Genomic DNA, 21,368 nt, shown 5'->3' with positions numbered 1-21,368 from the left:
TTATTTTGCAAAACACACAACTAGCCATGGGGAAATTTGACCTAACTTGGAAACGGGTGAGGGTTGGGGACAGTAAGAACATCCAGCCATAGAAAATTTGCCCCAAATAGACTCCATCCAACACATGCAAACATGGAAAGTGCTTGTTAAAATGACGATGATGATGATGATGATGATAAAGAGCTGTCTTATTCCTCCATGTATGCATGGCTCCAGGCTAAAATCAGTCTATCACATATTTCATCTGTACTTTTTCTATCCAGGTATGAGCTGAATGAGACTTTTTGAGGCAGTTTTCTGCAGCTGGATACCCTTCCTTTTGACAATCTACCCATCCTTACCAGTTTTTCAGAGTAAGGTGGACTCCAGGTGTCAAACCTGCTGAACAATAGGACAGGACATGTTGCTTACAGGGTATGGAAATACGAGTGGAGACATGTGGCTTAATGGTTAGGGTGTTGGACTCATGATCATAAGATTGTGGTTTCGATTCCTGGACCAGGCGCACACATTGTGTTCTTGAGCAAAACACTTCATTTCACATTATACATGTGTTGTGTGTGTGTGTACACATATACATATATGTACATATATAAATACATACATACATATATATACCCCATGAGTTAAAGTGGTCAGCAGAATCTGCATGAATGTCCATTATATATATATAATGGACATCCTTTACCCATTGGCTTAATTCATGGGGTATAGGCCAGCCAGCGGTTATAGCAGGAGACGCTTGCCCAAGCTGCCATGCACTGGGACGGGAACCCAAAATCATGTGGTTACGAAATAAACTCTGTACGCCTGGGTCCATAAACTAGGGACTTCCAATTCTAAACTAAGACAAGCAACGTTCTTATCTGTCAAACCATATGTTAGTGGATAAGAATGTTAGTTTAGAACTAAAGACTCCTGGTTCAAATCCACCAAGATATTATATCATATATTATATCACTGTATCAACTAGAGTACTTGATGTTGCTATACACCACTGGCCACAATACATTTTGTTGCATTATTTTGGCAGTTGAATGATGCCAGCATGCTGGTTGGGTGGGCAGGCCAACATTTCCCCTAGAGAGGACACTAGTCCATTGTAAGGTTACCTACTTACAGCCAAGTGTATTCATTTACTGGAGCAGCATGAAATGAAGTGTTTTGCTCAAGAACACAATGTCCCACCGATCAAGGAATCAAACCCACAATGTTGAGATCGTGACTGCCACACCCAGACCACAGGACCATGCACCTTCAATATATACATCAATATACATTGAGTGAAGGCACATGGCTTAGTGGTTAGAACATCAGCCTTTCAATCATGAGGTTGTGAGTTCAATTCCTGGACCAGGCTGTGTGTTGTGTTCTTGAGCAAGACACTTTATTTCACATTGCTCCAGTTCACTCAGCTGCAGAAATGAGTTGTGACCTCACTGGTATGAGGGGGGGGGGAGACTAGTAATGCATGGACGACTGCTAATCTTCCATAAACAACCTTGTTCGGACTTCTGCCTCAGAAGGGACTGTTCTAGGTACAATCGCACGGTCATTCATGACCGGTGGGGGGTTCTTTACCCTATATGTTGAGAAATAACACAACCTGATGACAAACGGAGATCAAAGAAACCAGAGCACGTTGTAAATGTAAACATCATACAAATTCTTCCCATGAAGTTACTCAGCTGAAAGATGTCAATTGTAATTCTTGCGTTCGTTTTAAACAGCCATTCACTCCAACATTTTTGGTACAGTGCATGCTTGTTATATAAATGTTTGGAGAATTTGAGTGGAAAAAAGAGTGACAGAAACAAGAAGAAGAAGAGGAGGAGGATGTGAGGAATCATCAAACAGAGATCAGAGTAGAAAAATATGGTGAAGAAACTTAAAGAAACATTGAGAAAACGTCACCTGTATGTAGCACGGCGGAGCAGAGGCTGTTGGTACCAACGACAGAGGGTAGGTAGGAAAATTAACTGGCCACCCGCCCACCATTCTCTGCCAGAAACATAACTAATGCATGTGTGTATATGTGTGTGTGTGCGTACGTGCGTGTGTGTGTGTGTGTGTGCACGCGTGTGTATGCATGTGTGTTTTTGACCTAAAGGAACATAATTCTAACCAAATAATCTAGCAACATATATAAAATATGTATATATGTGTGCATGTGCATATGTGTGTGTATATATATTTACATATACACACGCATATATATATATATATGCACATATACATACATACATTTATATGTAGGTAACCAGTTCTACACCTACATCTTCCAAGTAGCTTTGTGTTTGTTTTGAAGGCTGACGGTATGATTTTTTTCAGCCCAACTGGTGGAGTTTGTTTGAAATGTTGTTCTCCTTTCATCATTTTGACTTGGCTAAAATTGTTTCCTCTTCTTTACTCGCCACTCATATGGAGTCTCCATTGGGAGACTATCGTATACACACATGCACATGCACTCACATACATGAGTGTATATAAATGAATCCATGTGTGTGTATTTGTTACTTTATGAATACTTCATGTTCAATCTATTCAAACTTAGTACTCTATACTTACATCCTTGTGTGCATGTGTGTGTCTGTTTATGTATGTGTATGTGCACGTCTGTGTGTATGTGTGTATGTGTGTGTGTGTGTGTTTATGTATGTGCACATGTCTGTGTGTATGTGTGTTTATGTGTGCACATGTCTGTATGTGTCTGCACATTTCTGTGTATGTGTATGTGTGTTTGTTTATATATGTGCACATGTCTGTGTGTGTGTTTATGTGTGCACATGTCTGTATGTGTATGGGTCTGCACATTTCTGTGTATGTGTATGTGTGTGTGTTTATGTATGTGCACATGTCTGTGTGTGTGTGTTTATGTGTGCGTTTATGTGTGTGTGTTTATGTGCACATTTCTGTGTATGTGTGTGTGTGTGTGTTTATGTGTGTGCATGTGTCTTTATGTGTGAACACGTCTGTGTGTGTGTGTTTATGTGTATCTGTGTGTGTGCCTGTGTTTATGCATGTGCACATATCTGTGTGTGTATGTGTATGTGTTTATGTGTGTGCACATGTCTGTGTGTTTGTGTGCACATGTGTGTTTGTTTATGTATGTGCACATGTCTCTGTGCGTGTTTGTATGTGTGCATGTGTGCGCATATAATCAAAAGTGTATTGAATCTATAGTTTTCCTCAGTCCTAACAAAATGAAGAACACAAGCATTCAGTTCTGAGTGTTGTGCTTCTCATAGCAGAAACAGCTATTAGCTAATGAACGTAATTATGCAACTCCTGTTCTTTTGCCATTCATTAATTGGCATTATGCCATGTACTCACCTAATGTTTTATTTTGAAGTTCTGAGTTCTAACTGCAGTTAATTACTAGTGCTAAGTCTAAGTGAAATCATAACAAATATATATATATATATATATATATATATATATATATATATATATATATATATATATATATATATATATATATAAACATTAATATCAGTGAGAATATGTGCCCAACACTGCACTGGTGGATAAATATACTTTATTTGAGAGTTAACAAGGATACCATTGGTTTCATGTTGAGAGATATCTCTTTCAACATGAAACCAAGGGTAACCTTGTTAACCCACAAATAAAGTATATATATATATATATATATATATATATATATATACACACATTGGGTCATCCCATAAATAATGCAGTTTTTACAATTGCTTGAACTAAAAGTCAGAGGGGGACAGGATAAACTACCTGCATCAACTTGCTATAAAAGCAGGGAATAATTTTACCTTGTACTTATTCTTAGTGCAAGTTTTGAAGAATGCAGTTCGTTTTTAACAGTTATTTTTACAAAATGGAAGTGACAAAGGAGCATATTCAGCATATTTTGCTTTATGAGTTCAATAAAAGCAACAACGCAACAGGAAGTGCGAAGAATATTAATGCAGTATACAGGGTTTGGACAATAAGCATAATCCAGTGTCAACAGTGGTTCCAGAAATTCCAAGCCGGAAACTACAGCCTAGAAGACAAGCTTCATCCTGGAAGATCTGTAGAGCTTGATGAGGACATCCTGCAAACCATGGTGGAACAAAATCCCATTGTAACTGTTGAGGAACTAGCAGAGACACATGGATTTGGTCATTCAACCATTCAGCAATACCTGCGTGCCATCGGAAAAGTCAGCAAATTGGATCAATGGGCTCCTCACAAACTTTCCAAATCTAATCTTGAATGTGTGTTCTTTGCTGTCATGTCTCACAAATGGACTTTGTTTTGGACCAAATAGTGACTGATGATGAGAAATGGGTTCTCTATGAAAATGTCAAGCTCAAAGACAGTGGTTAGGGAAAGGTAAAACACCAGCACTCCAGGCTAAACAAGGTCTTCACCCTTGGAAGGTGTTGTTATCTGTTTAGTGGGATATGAAAGGCTGAGAATTTTTAAGCCCAAACCAAATGATAACAAAGGAGATCTACTGTGAACAGCTTGAGTGGCTTAAGTCAGTGCTAGAAGAAAAACAACCATCTTTGGTTTCAAGATGAAAGGTGTTCTTCCATCAGGATAATGCTCAGCCACATACAGCAAGGATGACATTCCAAAGGCTGGAGCAGTTTAAATGGGAAACAATACCCCACCCAACATATTCGCTGGACATTGCTCGTAAAATACACCATTTCGAGCGTGACCGTTGTCAGTACCTCCTGACTGGCCTTCGTGCCGGTGGCATGTAAAAGTACCCACTACACTCTTGGAGTGGTTGGCGCTAGGAAGGGCATCCAGCTGTAGAAACTCTGCCAAATCAGATTGGAGCCTGGTGTAGCCATCTGGTTCACCAGTCCTCAGTCAAATCGTCCAACCCATGCTAGCATGGAAGGCGGATGTTAAATGATGACGATTGCCCCATCTGATTATCATTTATTCCGCAGTCTTCAAGATCCTTTGGATGGAAACAAGTATGAATTCTGTAGACAAGGTTAGAACAGTATGCATTACTTATGGGATGGCCCAATATACACACACACAAACATACACCTCTTCATTTCTTCTTCCAGCTAGTAGGCATTAAGTCTGAAATGCTGAGAAACAAAGTAAGGAAGTGTGATGTTCATATCTTTCCTATCTGTGTTTGACAATAATGTGAAAAGTATGAATGCCAGAGTTCCTCAATCTTTCCTAACAGTTTAGATTAATGCCTATTTGCAAGAAGAGGAAATGGGGAGATGATATACTGTCTAATTGAAATCTTCATTTAGATGTTATCATGTGTATGTGTGTCTGTCTGCATGTGTCTAAAACAAAAGAGAGACAGAGAGACAGAGACAGAGATCAGACATAACCTACAATCATTGATTAGAGTAGTATAATTTGTATGAAGCATTGTCTGATATATATGTTTTTAATTTCTTTTTATTATAAAACAATGTAAGTTATAAGAAATAATGCAAGTTTCTGGTTAGAACTATTATCTTGTATTTCAATATTTCAGGGTTACAATCCCTTCTTCAGGATATCTTTATAGAAATGTTATTGTGAGCTGACTTCTCTGTAGTACAAAGAAGTCAGCACACAACACCAGAGATTTCCATAGATTTCTTTAAGAAGGAGACCCATTCCCGAAATATTGAAATATCAAAATACAAGGTAAACCATCAAATTGTATTATTTCTTATAACATGCATTGTTTTGGCTTTAAAAAAAAAAATGTAATTAGATTGTGCACTAGTTTCCTTTGTATTTATGATTTACCCCTATTCTACAAATTCCCTATAATAGTAAATAACTTTTTAATAATATTTCTGGCCAGATTAATTGCAGGGGATGAAAACAAAAACATAAATAAAAAAAAATGGTTTTGTGAGGCAGGTAAAAGAAAAAAAAAACACCATGAAAGAAGTGAATAAAAAGAGCAGGTGAGTGGGTTGACAGGAGGTGGTTGTGGGTGAGAAAAAATAATGTATGTGACGTTCTCCATGCAGCGTTACACACACACAGTTGGTTTGTCAGTGAATGATTGAGTGCAATAAGAAGTGAAGCAAGGACGACGACAAGAACAACAGCAGCGGCAAAACGACGACTGTAACAACCAGCAGAACCACTACACACTGTTATACGGCACAATAGCATCAGTAGTGAGAATCTTTCCAAAGATATATCAGAAGTAATCTAAAGAAACAGTCTGGTTAAATTTAATCTATTTCAAATTTGATTGGATTTCAAAGAATTCTCAGACTGATTTAGGATTTTTTTTTTTTTTTTTTTTCTGGCAAAAGTACCCCTCCCCGATTCATCCACACCACCTATCAAAATTCCAACATTACCATATTTTCCAGCATACAAATCAACATAGTGTATAGTGTAAACATGTAGTGTAACCATTCAAACCATTATCACTATCATTCCAAATCTTGCTGCATTTCACATGGAATTTTTGATGTAGAAATCAGCCGACCTTATTTTGGCTGTTAAATTTTGGTCTGGAAATTTCAACTTGTATGCCAGAAAATACAGTAAACAGAGTGAATTTTTATTTTGGGCTAGATTAATCGAATATTGATTTTCTTAGCAAGATACAAAGCTTTGAATTTATAGTTAAAGAAAGACAAGGGACAAGAGACTAAACGATGTTCACGTCTCTATCAGGGACAGAAACAATGAGAGTACAATGAAATGGTTGAGGCTAAAACTGAGAAAGGAAATTGTCTTGTAGATTCTGTTGACCAACAACTTAGGTATATCTATTCCAGGAATCAGCAACTTCGTTTTTGTAATGGCTCATTTCTTGGTTAATCTCCATAAGGTGCAGGAATGGCTGCGTGGTTAAGCACATTTTGCAACCATGTGGGTTTGGGTTCAATGCTGCTGTGCAGTACTTTGGGCAAGTGTCTTCTACTATAGCCTTGGGTCAACCAATACTTTGTGAGTGAATTTGATAGACAGAAACCATTTGGAAGCCATTTCGGTGTATGTGCATTTATGTATATGTATATATATATATATATATATATATATATATATATATATATATATACGAGAAGTTAAAAATTATCTTTATTATTGTCGCACTGCTTTCTGCGCATGAGTGCTTATAGTTGGTACTATTGTGGTCGCGTGATTGAAGTTTGATCCTGATCGCACCATTTTTCTTTCTGGCTTTACAGTGTAAGCATGGCCGCTCCACTATCAATGTCCACCAAAGAAGAACAAAGAGCAGCGATCCAATTTCTCTGGTCGGAAGGTGTGTCAGGTGCTGAAATTCATCGGAGGCTTTTAGCACAATACAGGGATGCCTGTCATCCTCAACCACTGACGAGAAGATTCAGCAAGCTCGAGGTGGTAATGGTGAACTGGCGAGTTATCATCAACGAGGTAGCTCGATCTCTAAAGATTAGTCATGTTTCTGCCTATCAAATCATCCACAATGAGCTCGGCTTTCATAAAACCTGTGCAAGATGGGTGCCTAGAGAGCTTACTGCAGAGCACAAGTGCAAACGCCTTAAAATCTGTCAACGTTTACTCTATCACCACAACAATGAGGGCAAGGAATTTTTGAGCAGAACAGTCACAGAAGATGAAACGTGGGTCCATCATTATAAAGAAGAATCCAAAAGACAGAGTATGGAGTGAAAACATCCTGGCTTGCCAGTGACGAAGAAATCTGAGATTCAGTCTTCCATAGGAAAGGTGATGCTAACCCTGTTTTGGGACTCAAAAGGGCCTATACTGGAAGACTACCTGAAAAGGGGTGTATGATCAACAGTGCAAGATATAGTGCTTTACTGGCCAACAAACTGAAGCCAGGAATATGCATCAAACGCCGAAGTCTATTGTCAAAGAAAGTTTTGTTGTTGCATGAAAATGCACGCCCACACACGGCCACCCAGACCATTGAAAATATTAACCAATTGAGTTTTGAGGTGTTGGAACATCCTGCCTACAGCCCAGATCTCACCCCTTCCAACTATCATATCTTTGGATCGCTCATATATGGTTTACGAAGCCATTGCTTTCCTACGGATGAAGATGTGAAGGAAGTGTTGCATAAATGGTTGCATGACCAACCGAAAACCTTCTTCTTGGAGGGAATATGCAAGCTTGAGGACCACTGGACCAAGTGCATCAATAAGGAAAGAGACTATATAGAAAAATCACATACTTGTTTATCCCCTGCTTTTGTGTAAATACATTGAAAAAAACAAGAGTGCATATAATTTTTGACTCTCCCTCATATATATATATATATATATATATATATATATATATATATATCATCATCATCATCATCATCATCATCGTTTAACGTCCGCTTTCCATGCTAGCATGGGTTGGACGAGTTGACTGAGGACTGGTGAAACCGGATGGCAACACCAGGCTCCAATCTGATTTGGCAGAGTTTCTACAGCTGGATGCCCTTCCTAACGCCAACGACTCAGAGAGTGTAGTTTTAAAAGAGTACAGCAGGGTTCGCCACCATCCCCTGCCGGAGCCTCGTGGAGCTTTAGGTGTTTTCGCTCAATAAACACTCACAACGCCCGGTCTGGGAATCGAAACTGCGATCTTAAGACCACGAGTCCACTGCCCTAACCACTGGGCCATTGCGCCTCCACCATATATATATATATATTATATATTATATATATAAGAGACAGGAAGACAGAAGACAAGGATAGCCCCCCCCCCCCTGGTCCACCAGGAATTACTGTTGAGATGCTTAAAACATCTGGCAGATTAGGATACGGTGTAGTCACTTGTATGGTTAATCAAGGTTATTCAGGAAAGTGTCATCCCCGATGACTGGTGTGGCAGTGTTATCATTAACTGCTACAAAGGTAAAGGAGATGCTTTAGACAGAAATAATTACAGAGGTATCAAACTTCTAGACCAGGTCATGAAAGTCACACAGAGAGTTATAGTCACTAGAAACAGAGTTAGATTACATGAGATGCAGTTTTGTGTCAGGGAGAAGTCGTACTGGTGTTATCTTCCTGGTCAGACAACTGCAGAAGTATTTAGCTAAGTGTAAAACCATTAGCATTCACTGATCTGGAGAAAGCCTTTCATAGGGTCCTTCACTCTATGATATGGGAGGTGGTCTCTGAGGAAGCTAGGCATAGATGAATGGCTTGTGAAGGGCCAACAGAGGTGCAGTCAGTAAAGTAAGAGTTAGCTATGCGTACAGTGATGAATTTATTATACAGGTAGGCATTCACCAGGGCTCAGTTCTTTAGTCCCCCTCTGTTCATCACTGTCCTCCAGGCTGGTTGCTCCTGGAAACTACTAAATGCTGATGATCTTGCTCTCATAATAGAATCTGTAACAGAATTATAAAAAAAAAATTTCCAGGTGTGGAAGCAAAACCTGGAATTCAAGGGCCTTGAAGTTAACTTAGCATAAACCAGTTCTACTAAGCAAGAAAACAGACAGGATTCCACCTGCTTCTTGTAAATGGCTCTGTTCAATACAGAGGAAAGGTATAGACAGTTATCTCAAATGATGTACCTGGAGCGAGATATGGACACACAAAAGGTGCAGTGGAATCACAGAAAGGTTAACAGAGAAAGTAGTGCTTATATGTGGAAGATGCACAGGTGCCATAAAGACCAAGGATACACAGGAGACTGGTTTTCTCAAATTCTGTGGAGGCACCTTACAGGTAGTAATAGTTTCTGCTACCTAGATGACCTAATTAGCAGAGGAGGAGAATGTTCTTAAATTGTAGTTACTAGAATAAGAATATGATGGAGAATGTTCAGAGAGCCAATAACTCTGTTGGCAACAAAAGGTCTCTCTCTCTCTCTGAGTGAAAGACAGATTGTATGATGCTTATGAACATACAGTAATGCTACATGGTAGTGAGATGTTGGCCTTGAATTCAGAGAACATGTGAAGACTAGACAGGAATGAGATTATTATGCTCTGTACTATGTCAGTGTGTATCTACAACAAAGTGCTAATGTATTGAGAGAAAGTTTAGGTATAAGAGGAATCGGATGTAATGTGCAAGAGAGAAGACTGCACTGGTCTGGTCACATGATGCATTTGGACAAGGACAGTTGCATAAAACAGTGCCGATCACTTAAAAAGGATGGGACTTGTGGAAGGAGGAAATCCAAGAAGACATGGAATAAAATATCAAAGGCTGATCCCATAATACTGAGCCTTAGATAGGCGACGACAAAGGACCAAGATGATTGGTGCTTTTGCTATCCAATACAGCAAAAAAATGGTACCCTAAAACCATTGGTATGCTTGTATGTGCAGAGCCCTGCCCCTGCCTCCGCTCTATCACAGCAAACATTCCCCTCCCCCATGCACACACACACACTGATTCTCATCCTGACACCTATCACCCCCACCCCCATCTATGCTACTACTTGGCTCTTCTAATCACCAGAGAGCATAATTGGCACATAATACATCCCCTCCATTCTGGCCACATTCCACCTCCCCCCTCCCATCTTAGAACCACTTCCATTCTTCATTATTAATCCCTGCCCATACTATTTCCACCAATTACCGTATTTTAAGATGTATAAGGAACCCTTTTTTGTCAAAAAAATATGGGAGTTTCTTATACATGGATAGTATTATAATCCCTTACAAAACCTTTTTTAAAATTTTAAACCCCCAAAATTAATGGGTCCCTTATACATGAAAGTTCTTTATACACGTTAAAGTACAGTACTTCCTTATTGTGCATTCAGTCACTGCTCTCTCCCCTCCACAATACTCCATTCTTAACACCTCCCTTATCTGCTTCCTTTCTCAATGCCCTCTCATATTGTTCACTATGCCCCACTTACTATAACCCCTTATGTACCTCTATATCTTGCTCTCCACTGCTCCTCATGCTAATATCTCTTCCTGATCTATTTCCTTTCCTATGCCACTTCTATGCCTCTCACCTTACCCATCTGCATTCTAGTATCCCCTTCAACTGCACCTCCCAATTTACTATATTCATCTCTACTCTCTATCTTTAGTTACCTGTTGCTCCCTACAAAAACCCTTATAAAAGTATCCACTCTCCCCTCCCTTCCCATGACCCACTGTCTGTATCTTCACTTATGCTGACCCTTTTGTCGATAGAGTATGCTCAAGCACTCCATCACTACCTTTTCTTTCCCCCTTCAGCCATGTCTTTCTTCTACAGCAAGACACCTTTGCTTGTTTTTCTATCATGCTTTAGCCTTTCAACACCTGGCTTAAAATTAACAACCCACCTCCACTTTCCTCTCCCAAATACTCCCCTCTTAACAGAGGGAACTTCCCCACCTCCTCATGTTGCCTTTTCTATCTTGCATGTTTCCAAGGACAACTCACAAATGCTAGTGGCACAACAGAACGAACCCAGTACACTCTGTAAAGAGGTTGGTACTAGGAAGGGCATCCAGCATAGAAACCTTGCCAAGTCTGACACTGGAGCTTGGTGCAGCCCTGCAGCTTGCAAGACCTTATCAAACAACCCAATCCATGGCAGCATGGAAAATACATGTTAAATGATGATGACCTATCTATCTATGTATCTTTCTGCCTGCCTGCAAGTCTTTGTGTTTGTCCCCCACCACTGCTTGGCAACCAGTGTTGGTTTGTTTACATCCCCATAACTTAGCAGTTCGGCAAAAGAGACTGATGAAAAATAAGTACTAGGATCGATTTGTTCAACTTCCAGGTGGTGACCCAGCATGGCCACAGTCAACTAGCTAAAACAAGTAAAAAGATAGAAGATCGCCAATAGGTCCACACGGATATTATATGATATCTTACGTATAGAAATATCCCTGAATATCCCACCAGCATTTCCATCACTGGCAATGGTTATATAAGGAGAGATAATACAAATCCTAACACAAGAGATTATCCAAATGCCATCCATGCTCAGTAACCCACAAATATATTAAATCTGTAAAAGATTTCAAGGAAGATCTGAAGCTCACAAAGTACTTCTCTGTGGCCTACCAGTTGTTAGCCCCTGCTCTGCTCTAGAGCTATTGTTTAACCCCAGATCAAAGGGTATTTCTGCCAGAACAAATTCAAGGTTTACAGACTACTCGTCTGTTGCCCACCTGTTGCTGATTCCTGGATTCCTCAACAGTCATTGTTTAACCCACATCAGAGAATATTCCTGCCAGAACCATCCCATTGATTTTCAGCAAAAATGTGCCTGCGAATATATTATCCAAAACGTCCTTATATAAAAGGATAGTGTATTTTGAGGGAGATTTGGCTGCTATTTCTGACATGCTGAGCTACCAACTAAAGTCTTCCTCATAGTCTTGTCTACTCAAAACTTTACATGTTTGCTAGGGATACAAATTCTTAAGTGTACAACTGAAATTCAACAGTTTTTGGGCGATGGGGAGATAGATATTTTTATAGACTATCTGCTAATATGACCAGCATTACGCTAATTAAACGCTGTCTTTAATGATAATTAAAGACAAGCAAATCTTGATACTATACAAAATTTAGAAAAAAACAGAAAACGTAACCCACTGATCAATAGAATAAAAAAAAATATCAAAAGACTCCAAACCATACAACATATATCGGGAGAGCAAAAAAACTAAGGAAGCAAGCACATCACACACAAACATTAACACCGGCTACAAGGTGACGTACTCCTCAGAATCATGCCTTTGAACATGTCGATGTTCTGTGTCAAGTTCCAGTTCTTCAGCGCTGAATCCTTTCGTCAGAATCCCTTCATCACTAATCGATGACTGCCAATCCTGCTGTTCTGTGATCTTCTTCTGACGAGCTTCTTCCAACAACTTTGTTACCCTGAAATCAGGCAGAGAAATTCTCATCAGTGTTGGCAAAAGATCGAACAGGGGAAACTCCAGTTTCTGTACAATAAAAAAATTTCTCACCAAATATATATACATTTAAAAGATTTCTCAATATGTGTGTGTGTATGTATGTGTGTGTGTGTTTGTATGTGTGAGTATATCTATATCTCTACGTGTGTGTGTGTGTGTGTGTGTGTGTGTGTGCGTGTGTGTGTGTGCGCGCACACACACACACACACACACACACACATATATGTGAAATTTTTTGCTATAAATGAAGTCAGTTACAAGTAATTACCTTTTCCGAGTCAGACATCCTCTGATAAAAGGCTGCACAAGAGTAACAGATTGTTGGACCATCAAAAACTTCTTCCGTGCTATCATCATACGAACAGCAGACTGTATAGTTATAGCAGCATCTCGTTCCAGCTTCTTGTGAGCCAGTTTTCTCTGGGCCAAGAATCGCCTTACATGACACTATAGAAGAAAACATCAGATTATCATAAATGGAATCATATAAGATCAAACGGAACAAGACTAAGGGTAAACTTTCTTTTATTTAATTTTCTCTTCATGGTTCTGTCATGATAGCCACTACAACACATCTATACACTTATATTTATTTTTGATTAATTTTGTTTTATTCTGTAAAAGTTTCTTCCACAGGTGCAGGAGTGGCTGTGTTGTTAAGAAGCTTGCTTCCCAACCATGTGTCTTGAAAACAATGAAGAATTTATTGAAATAAGTATCATTATTAAGCTAATGCAAGCTGGTAGAATCGTTAGCTTTGCCAGGCGAAATGCTTAACAGTATTTCGTCTGCCACTACATTCTGATTTGAAATTCCACTGAGGTTGACTTTGCCTTTCATCCTTTCGGGGTCGATAAATTAAGCACCAGTCAAGTACTGGGGTCAACGTAATCGACTATACCCCTCCCCACAAATTTCAAGGCTTTGTGCCTTTAGTAGGAAGGATTATTAAGCCAATGTAAGGCAGCAAGAATGGTAGAATCATTAGTATGCTGAGCAAAATGCTTAGCACATTTCATCCATCTTTACATTCCGAGGCCAAATTTCGCCAAAGCTGACTTTGCCTTTCATCTTTTAGGAATCAATCAAATAGTACCAGTTATGTACTGGGGTCAATGTAATTGATTAGCCCCTCCCCAAGTTTCAGGCCTTGTGCCTGTTGTAGAAAGGACAATTAAGTTACCATTTGAAACGGCCAATCTCAGGCAGGTTAGACTCAAAGGATTTAAAACGTTTTAATTATAATTTATCTCTGTGTTAATTACCTGAATATTCAAGGCAGCAGCTCGTTGCTTGATGAAATTTTGTCGTTCCAACAAGGCTTTCATCCATCGTTGTATGGTTATCACTCGTTGCATAATTGCCCGATGTAAAGCCTCATCAAGCCGCACTTTCTCCACCTCTCGTAGAAATACCTAGAGTAAGAAGACAATGAAAAGATGATCAGAAATACTAACATTTTCATCAAGAATATACACACACAGACACACACACATATTGTGTTGTTGGCCGGTATGCATGGGTGACTGCTGATCTTCCATAAACAACCCTGCCCGGACTTGTGCCTGGGAGGGTAACTTTCTAGGCGCAATCCCATGGTCAGTCATGACCGAAGGGGGTCTCAGCATATATATGTATGTATGTATATCATCATCAAATGTCCATTGTCCATGCTGGCATGGTTTGGACTGTGTGACCAGAGCTGCCAAGCTGGAGGGCTGCACCAGACACCAGCCTGGTTAGGCATGGTTTCAATGGTTGGATGCCCTTCCTAATGCCAACCACTGACCAAAATGCTGGGCGCTTTTACATGGCGCCACTTTTATGTGTTGCTGGCAGCACTGTTTTAATGTCTACTTTGCCATGCTTATATGAGTTAGAAGAAATTCATTGAGTTAGATGCAGATCTTCTTTGTTTTTTACAGTTGGATGCCCTTCCTGTCACCAACCCCCACATGTTTCAAGCCATCAACAAAGAAACTTCTTTGCCACTACATGATTTTCTAGAAACAGCAGCCATTTCTTCCTTAAATCATACTCTGCCATCTTCAATAAAGAAGAGAATATATGCACCTAGAACACGTTGTATCTTAACCCTTTACCATTCAGATTACTCTGTCAAATGTAATGCTTATTTATTCCCATTATTTCGAATTAATCAGGCATTATCTCATAGTTCCAATGGTTCATTTTTAAAATGACATTGTAGAACTAGGTGTGAGAGGCCAGATCTGGCTGGTTTAAAGATGAAACAAGCAAGATTTTGGGGACAGATCTAGCTGGTTTAAATACTAAAATATTAAACAGAGGCAGGATCTATTAAGTGATTCATTCTTGCTGAAGTAGGGGCTGGCCTGGTGCTGACGGCACATCTTCGTTTACCATTTCCTTCTTCAAGATAACCATAACTAATCAGTTAATTGTACAATACAAAAACAAAAAAACAAAACCCAAAGAGAAACTATATTATCTCACTTTAGTAATTCCAATCTGATAATTCTCTTGATTCAGATCCATGCATTCCAAGAATTTCTTTACATCTTCCTTTGAACTCAGAAGACCATTTGGAAGAATAATTTTATACTGATGAATGAATTCCTGGAAAGAAAGAAAGAAACAAACAAATAAATAAATAAATAGAAAAACAGTTAAATGAAACATTGTCTTTTTTTAAAATCAGTGAAATAAGAACAACCAATACTGCTATTATTTTTATTAAGGTGGCAAAATGGCAGAATCATTAACACACCAGGCAAAATGCTTAGTGGCATTTTCTGCGTTTTTACATCTTTACATCCTGGGTTCAAATTCTGCTGAAGTCAACTTTCCCTTTTCCCCCTGTAGGGCTCAACTTTCCCTTTCATCCTGTAGGTCAACTTTCCCTTTCACCCTGTAAGGTTCAACACTGGGGTCGATGTAATCGACTTGTCTACCCTCCAACAAAATTGTACCAAAATTATTATTATTATTATTATTATTGAGTGAGAGAGCAGTGCATGCCATCAAAGTGACACTTGAGTAAAATATACGAAGCCCAGTATACCCATCATGACTACCCGTCTGATAAGGGTACACCAGGCACATGCATCACAACCATATGTGTGCGACATGGTGATCTCATATCAAGATAAACAGCACATGACGTTGCAGGTGGAGCCCAGTTAGAATTTTCTTCAGGTCGAGTAGCCCATCCCACTCAAAAGGTCCCTGAATAGGGGTTATTTAAGGATGATGAACGAAACACCCATGTTTCCAAAGGTGAATTATTCAAACCCCAAAGAATTCCTCTCAACACATGGCTATGATGCTCCCCCACTACGTCTGCTCCTTCTCAGAGACACACATATCGTCAGCCACCAAGGGACATGCTCAACTGGTTAAGATCAAACAACTGACAAGCAAATCTTTGGTATTCAGCAGAATATTTACTGTAAGCCATCTTTCATACCAAGACAAAACAATGTACAAGATAACACTTCCAATCAGTTAAAATCAGAAGCTATGAGAGCCACTGCCTGGTACTGCATCAGGGCATTTATTAATTATTATTATTATTATTATTACTATTAATGTGGCAAGCTGGGCAAAATGCCTAACAGCATTTCGTTCGTGCTTATGTTTTGAGTTCAAATTCCACCAAGTCAGCTTTGCCTTTCATCTTTTTGGGGGTCAATAAAATAAGAACCAGCTGAATAGCTCACCTGGTAACGAGGGAGAGGAGGAGGAGGAGGAGGGCAAAAAGAATGGGGGAGGAGGAGGAGGAGAAAAGACTTACATCAAATGTGAGTCGGTAGTTGTATCCAGATTGTCTAATCTTCACGGTAGCCAACATGCCTGTGTAGTGGAGCTGACGTAGAACTAGGTCATCATCAAATTGACAAGGAGCCTGAAGAAGGGAAGGACACAATAGACAAAAGAAATCAACAACAGGAATGGTAAAAATGACAAATTAACAACACCACCACCACCACCATCATCATCATCATCACTACTTTTGCAACTATCAACATCAGCAGCACTACCACAATCATCATTACACCCATCACTACTTTTATCATCGTCATCATCATCATCATCATCATCATCACCACAGCCATCACTACCTTTATTGTTATCAACATCATCATTATCATCCTCATTGCTACCACTGTTAAAATCCGTACCTTTTGGTGTTGACAGCCAATGTTAGGTGTACAAAAAGAAAAATAATTAAAATATATAAAGACCCACGTACCTTTTCAGAATTAGACTTGATACAACGTACAAAGAATGGGTTGCCTTGACTTAGAGCTTCCATCAGCCTGGAGAGGGACCACTGCAGGAGAAAGTAGAAAGATATATATATATATTTGTTGTTGGCACACCGTCGCTTACAATGTCGAGGGTTCCAGTTGATCCGATCAACAGAACAGCCTGCTCGTGAAATTAACGTGCAAGTGGCTGAACATTCCACAGACACGTGTACCCTTAACGTAGTTCTCGGGGATATTCAGCGTGACACAGTGTGACAAGGCTGACCCTTTGAAATACAGGTACAACAAAAACAGGAAGAAAGAGTGAGAGAAAGTTGTGGTGGAAGAGTATAGCAGGTTCGCCACCATGCCCCTGCCGGAGCCTCGTGGTGCTTTAGGTGTTTTCGCTCAATAAACACTCACAACGCCCGGTCTGGGAATCGAAACCGCAATCCTATGACCGCGAGTCCGCTACCCTAACCACTGGGCCATTGCGCCTCCATATATAAATAAACACAAACATGCGTGTGTGTGTGTGTGTGTGTGTGTGTGTGTGTGCATTTATACACACTCTAAGGAGAAGTGAGCTCAGACATTTTGTCAGGATTCTATTAGTTGCCCTTTTCTTACTGGTTTCAGTGTTTTAGTAGATTCTCTTGAATCCAACACTCAATCTGGTGAGATTTTTTGTTTGTTTGTTTTAATAAGAAATGGAAAAAAACAAGGAGACTTTGGCATGAAGGGAGCTAACTAAGTCACTAATCAATGTTTTTTTTTTTTTTTTACACATCAACTCCCTTCATCCTACACTGGGCACACGCACACATACACCAGTCAGGTGTCTGCAGTTTCTATCCTCCAAGTTTCACTCGACATTTTTATTTGACCTTAGGTGATGGGTCTAAGGTGTTATGCAGCACTAATTGGCTGCACAGCTAACTCTGTAACACATCTACTGTATCAAAGTTGAATTTCTGGATCAAAATTCACAGCTAAAAAAAAAAGGTCGGTCGACTTAAGAGGACCAAAAATTCCACCTGAAATGCTGCAAAATTTTGGAAATATAATGATAATGTTTGAATGTTAACACTACATGTTTATACTATATACTAAACTGAGTTGTATACCAGAAAATACAGCACACCTGTGTTCGTTCATACCTTTAAGATATACTGCAATCTGTAGAAAAAACATTCTCAGCATTTCAACAGAGGTTTTATAAAACATAAAACAGATGATATTAATTAATTAATTGGTGAATCGTACCTGAAATTGAGCACTGACACTTGGGGGTTGCTTTTTGAAAGGAAACCTTCCACCTCCAATCATAGTACGTGTTGCAATCGTCTTCAACGTCCGGACATCTCTGTAACTCTGAAGATAAATAACAGGCAAAGATGAGCAACAAAAGAAACTTTAATTGTCACAATATCATTGCAGCGTAAGAACTCCTGTTAATATTAATAAGGAAAAAGATTTAAAGGAGTTTATTCTTTGACTTGTTTCAGTCATTTGACCGTGACCATGCTAGAGCACAACCTTGAAAGGTTTTAGTCAAACAAATTCACCCCAGGCCTTATTTCTTAAGCCTAGGACTTATTCTGTTCATGTTTTTGTCACACTCTGTCATGCTGAATCTCCTTCGGACCTACAATAAGGGTACACGTCTGTGGACTGCTCAGCCACTTGGATTTTAATTTCATGAGCAGGCTGTTCCACTGATGGGAACAGCTGGAACCCTTGTCAACGTAACCAGTGGAGTGCCATTTATGTATTATATACATAATATAAATATGTATTACACATGCAACAATTAAATTATGTATTAAGTACTACATTATGTACTTTTGTTATGCACATGGTCCCCTGATCCATGGAAAGATTTTCTGGCATGAAACAAGTCCTTGGTGCAGAAAAATGTTAGAGAATTGCTGCTGTAGAGGATACTGCCTTGCCACCTGACTAAAAGATAAAAGTTAAATATATATATATATAGGTGCAGGAGTGGCTGTGTGGTAAGTAGCTAGCTTACCAACCACATGGTTCTGGGTTCAGTCCCATTGCATGGCACCTTGGGCAAGTGTCTTCTACTAGAGCCTCGGGCCAACCAAAGCCATGTCAGTGGATTTCATAGACGGAAACTGAAAGAAGCCCGTCGTATATATATATGTATATATATGTTTGTGTGTCTGTGTTCGTCCCCACCACCATCACTTGACAACCGATGCTGGTGTGTTTACATCACTGTAACTTAGCGGTTCAGCAAAAGAAAGCGATAGAATGAGTCCTAGGCTTACAAAGAATAAGTTCTTCAGTCAATTTCTTTGACTAAAGGCAGTGCTCCAGCATGGCTGCAGTCAAATGACTGAAACAAATAAAAGAATAAAAGAATAGTGGGGGTGGAAACAGAGTAGAGGGAAAATGTAGTAACAGTGCTGATTTTATGGTTTGAGGCATATTAGAAAGAACTTTGGAAGTAATGCCATGGAGATGTTTTTAAACAAGTAACAGGGTTTAGAATAATATTGTCAATACAACTATGGACAAACAACTATGGTGGGTTGTTACAAATATACAAGGGTTTCGTGTTACTAATCCTTGATGACACTGAATACAAAGAGAGAAACAAGAGACAACCGAGTGGAGTGTTGCTTCAAGGTTGCCACGAAGCACTTATGAAAGTGGAACCAGATCAAATAACAGTGAAATATTCATTTTTTAAGCGAGAGCTCAAGTGTGATACTATAATAGAGTAAATGGATTTGAATTAGTTCAGATTAGTTTAAATGGTTTTATTTTGGAGAACTGTATCCAAAAGACCATAGGGTTTGGTGCGGGGAGCAACAAAACAAAAACAAACCAACAAACACTGGAACTTGATCCTCAAAACTGAAATAGAATGTGGTTACTTAATATCAATTTATCAAGTGCCTAGACACATAAACTCATGAGGTTTTTTGCTTTTTTACAGAAACCACTAATTGCTATTAAGAGAGAAATATCAAGATACAAAAAGAGAAAAAAGTGAAAACCCGAATTCAACAAATTAATTATTTTAATAACGAATTAAAAGTGTCAGTAATAATAAGTTGTGGCTCTTAGACATGGTGTCTTCTTTAACAGTGCCACATTGTTGCTGCTGTTGTTGTTGTTGTTGTTGTTGCTACTTAACTCCAGGTCAAACTTTACAAGAGCAGACCTACGATCAAAGACTTCAAAACAACTGACCACCTCATCTTTTTTTTTTTTCCTTTGTCTTTTTTGAATTTTGATCATGACTGCATTATGACCAATACTCTGACCTGGAGCAAGAATTTAAGGAGCTGTGATGTAAGACTGAACCTGAAACCACATGGTTGCAAAACAACCACATATATATATATACTTTTGTGTGGTTGCTTTGCAACCATATATACATATATATATGCGTGTGTGTATGTATGTGTGTGTGTATGTATGTATATATATATATATAGGTGCAAGTGTGGCTGAGTGGTAAGAAGCTTACTTCCCAACCACGTAGTTCCTGGTTCAGTCCCACTGCATGTCACCTTGGACAATTGTCTTCTACTGTAGCCTCAGGCCACCCAAAGCCTTGTGAATGGATTTGGTAGGCGAAAACTGAAAGAAACCCTGTGTGTGTGAGTGCGTGTGGGTGGGTGTGTCCGTGTGTCCTTGTCCCCCTACCAGCACTTGACAACCGGTGTTGGCGCATTTAAATCCCCATAAATTAGCAGTTCAGCAATGGAGATCAATAGAATAAGTACCACACCTAGAAAAAAAAAAAAAAGTACTGGGGTTGCTTCATTCGACTAAAAATTCTCTCTCCAAGGTGGTGCCCCAGCATGGCCACAGTCTAACAAGTGAAACAAGTGAAAGACAAAAGACAAAAGATATGTATCTGTTGTCTACACAATAACCACATTGAAATCTTTCGTTCATGAATTCAAATCCACTGCAAGCTGCAGTCATTTAGCCCTAGGTTGGCCTTGATCGAACAAACCTCTGAGCAAAGGCAAGGGCAAGGCATAGAAGCCACAACTTACCCATCTTTATAAGTGTATCTGAGACTACATTATCTAATGTCGACTTTGTTTCTTGTTCAAGATGCTCATCTTCCTATCATGTGTGTACCCTTCTAGTAAAAAAAGAAATGCGCCCTTTTAAAGCCTAGCCAGGCTCATGGGCCCGGTTTCCTGGTTTCAATGGCGTATGTGTTCCCCAGCTGGACGGGACGCCAGTCCATCGCAGCGTTACTCATTTTTGCCAGCTGAGTGGACTGGAGCAACGTGAAATGAAGTCTTTTGCTCAAGAA

General features: G+C 39.4%; 1 protein-coding gene across 1 annotated transcript in view; it reads right to left on the bottom strand.

Moving 5' to 3' along the window:
- The window catches only part of LOC106868187 (unconventional myosin-IXa), a 209,041-nt gene that overhangs the window by 30,179 nt on the left and 157,494 nt on the right, over positions 1–21,368 (bottom strand). The window contains exons 19-25 of the mRNA XM_089361098.1: positions 18,320–18,427; positions 17,056–17,136; positions 16,597–16,707; positions 15,297–15,419; positions 14,087–14,236; positions 13,090–13,268; positions 12,622–12,783 (exon numbers count right to left, since the gene is read on the bottom strand). Coding sequence (XP_089217224.1) covers positions 12,622–12,783; positions 13,090–13,268; positions 14,087–14,236; positions 15,297–15,419; positions 16,597–16,707; positions 17,056–17,136; positions 18,320–18,427 — 914 coding nt within the window. The remainder of the gene's footprint in view (positions 1–12,621; positions 12,784–13,089; positions 13,269–14,086; positions 14,237–15,296; positions 15,420–16,596; positions 16,708–17,055; positions 17,137–18,319; positions 18,428–21,368) is intronic.

Source organism: Octopus bimaculoides, chromosome 12 (genome assembly GCF_046866305.1).
Source record: "Octopus bimaculoides isolate indiv1 chromosome 12, ASM4686630v1, whole genome shotgun sequence".
Taxonomy (NCBI): domain Eukaryota; kingdom Metazoa; phylum Mollusca; class Cephalopoda; order Octopoda; family Octopodidae; genus Octopus; species Octopus bimaculoides.
This window is presented reverse-complemented; position numbering and strand designations above follow the sequence as displayed.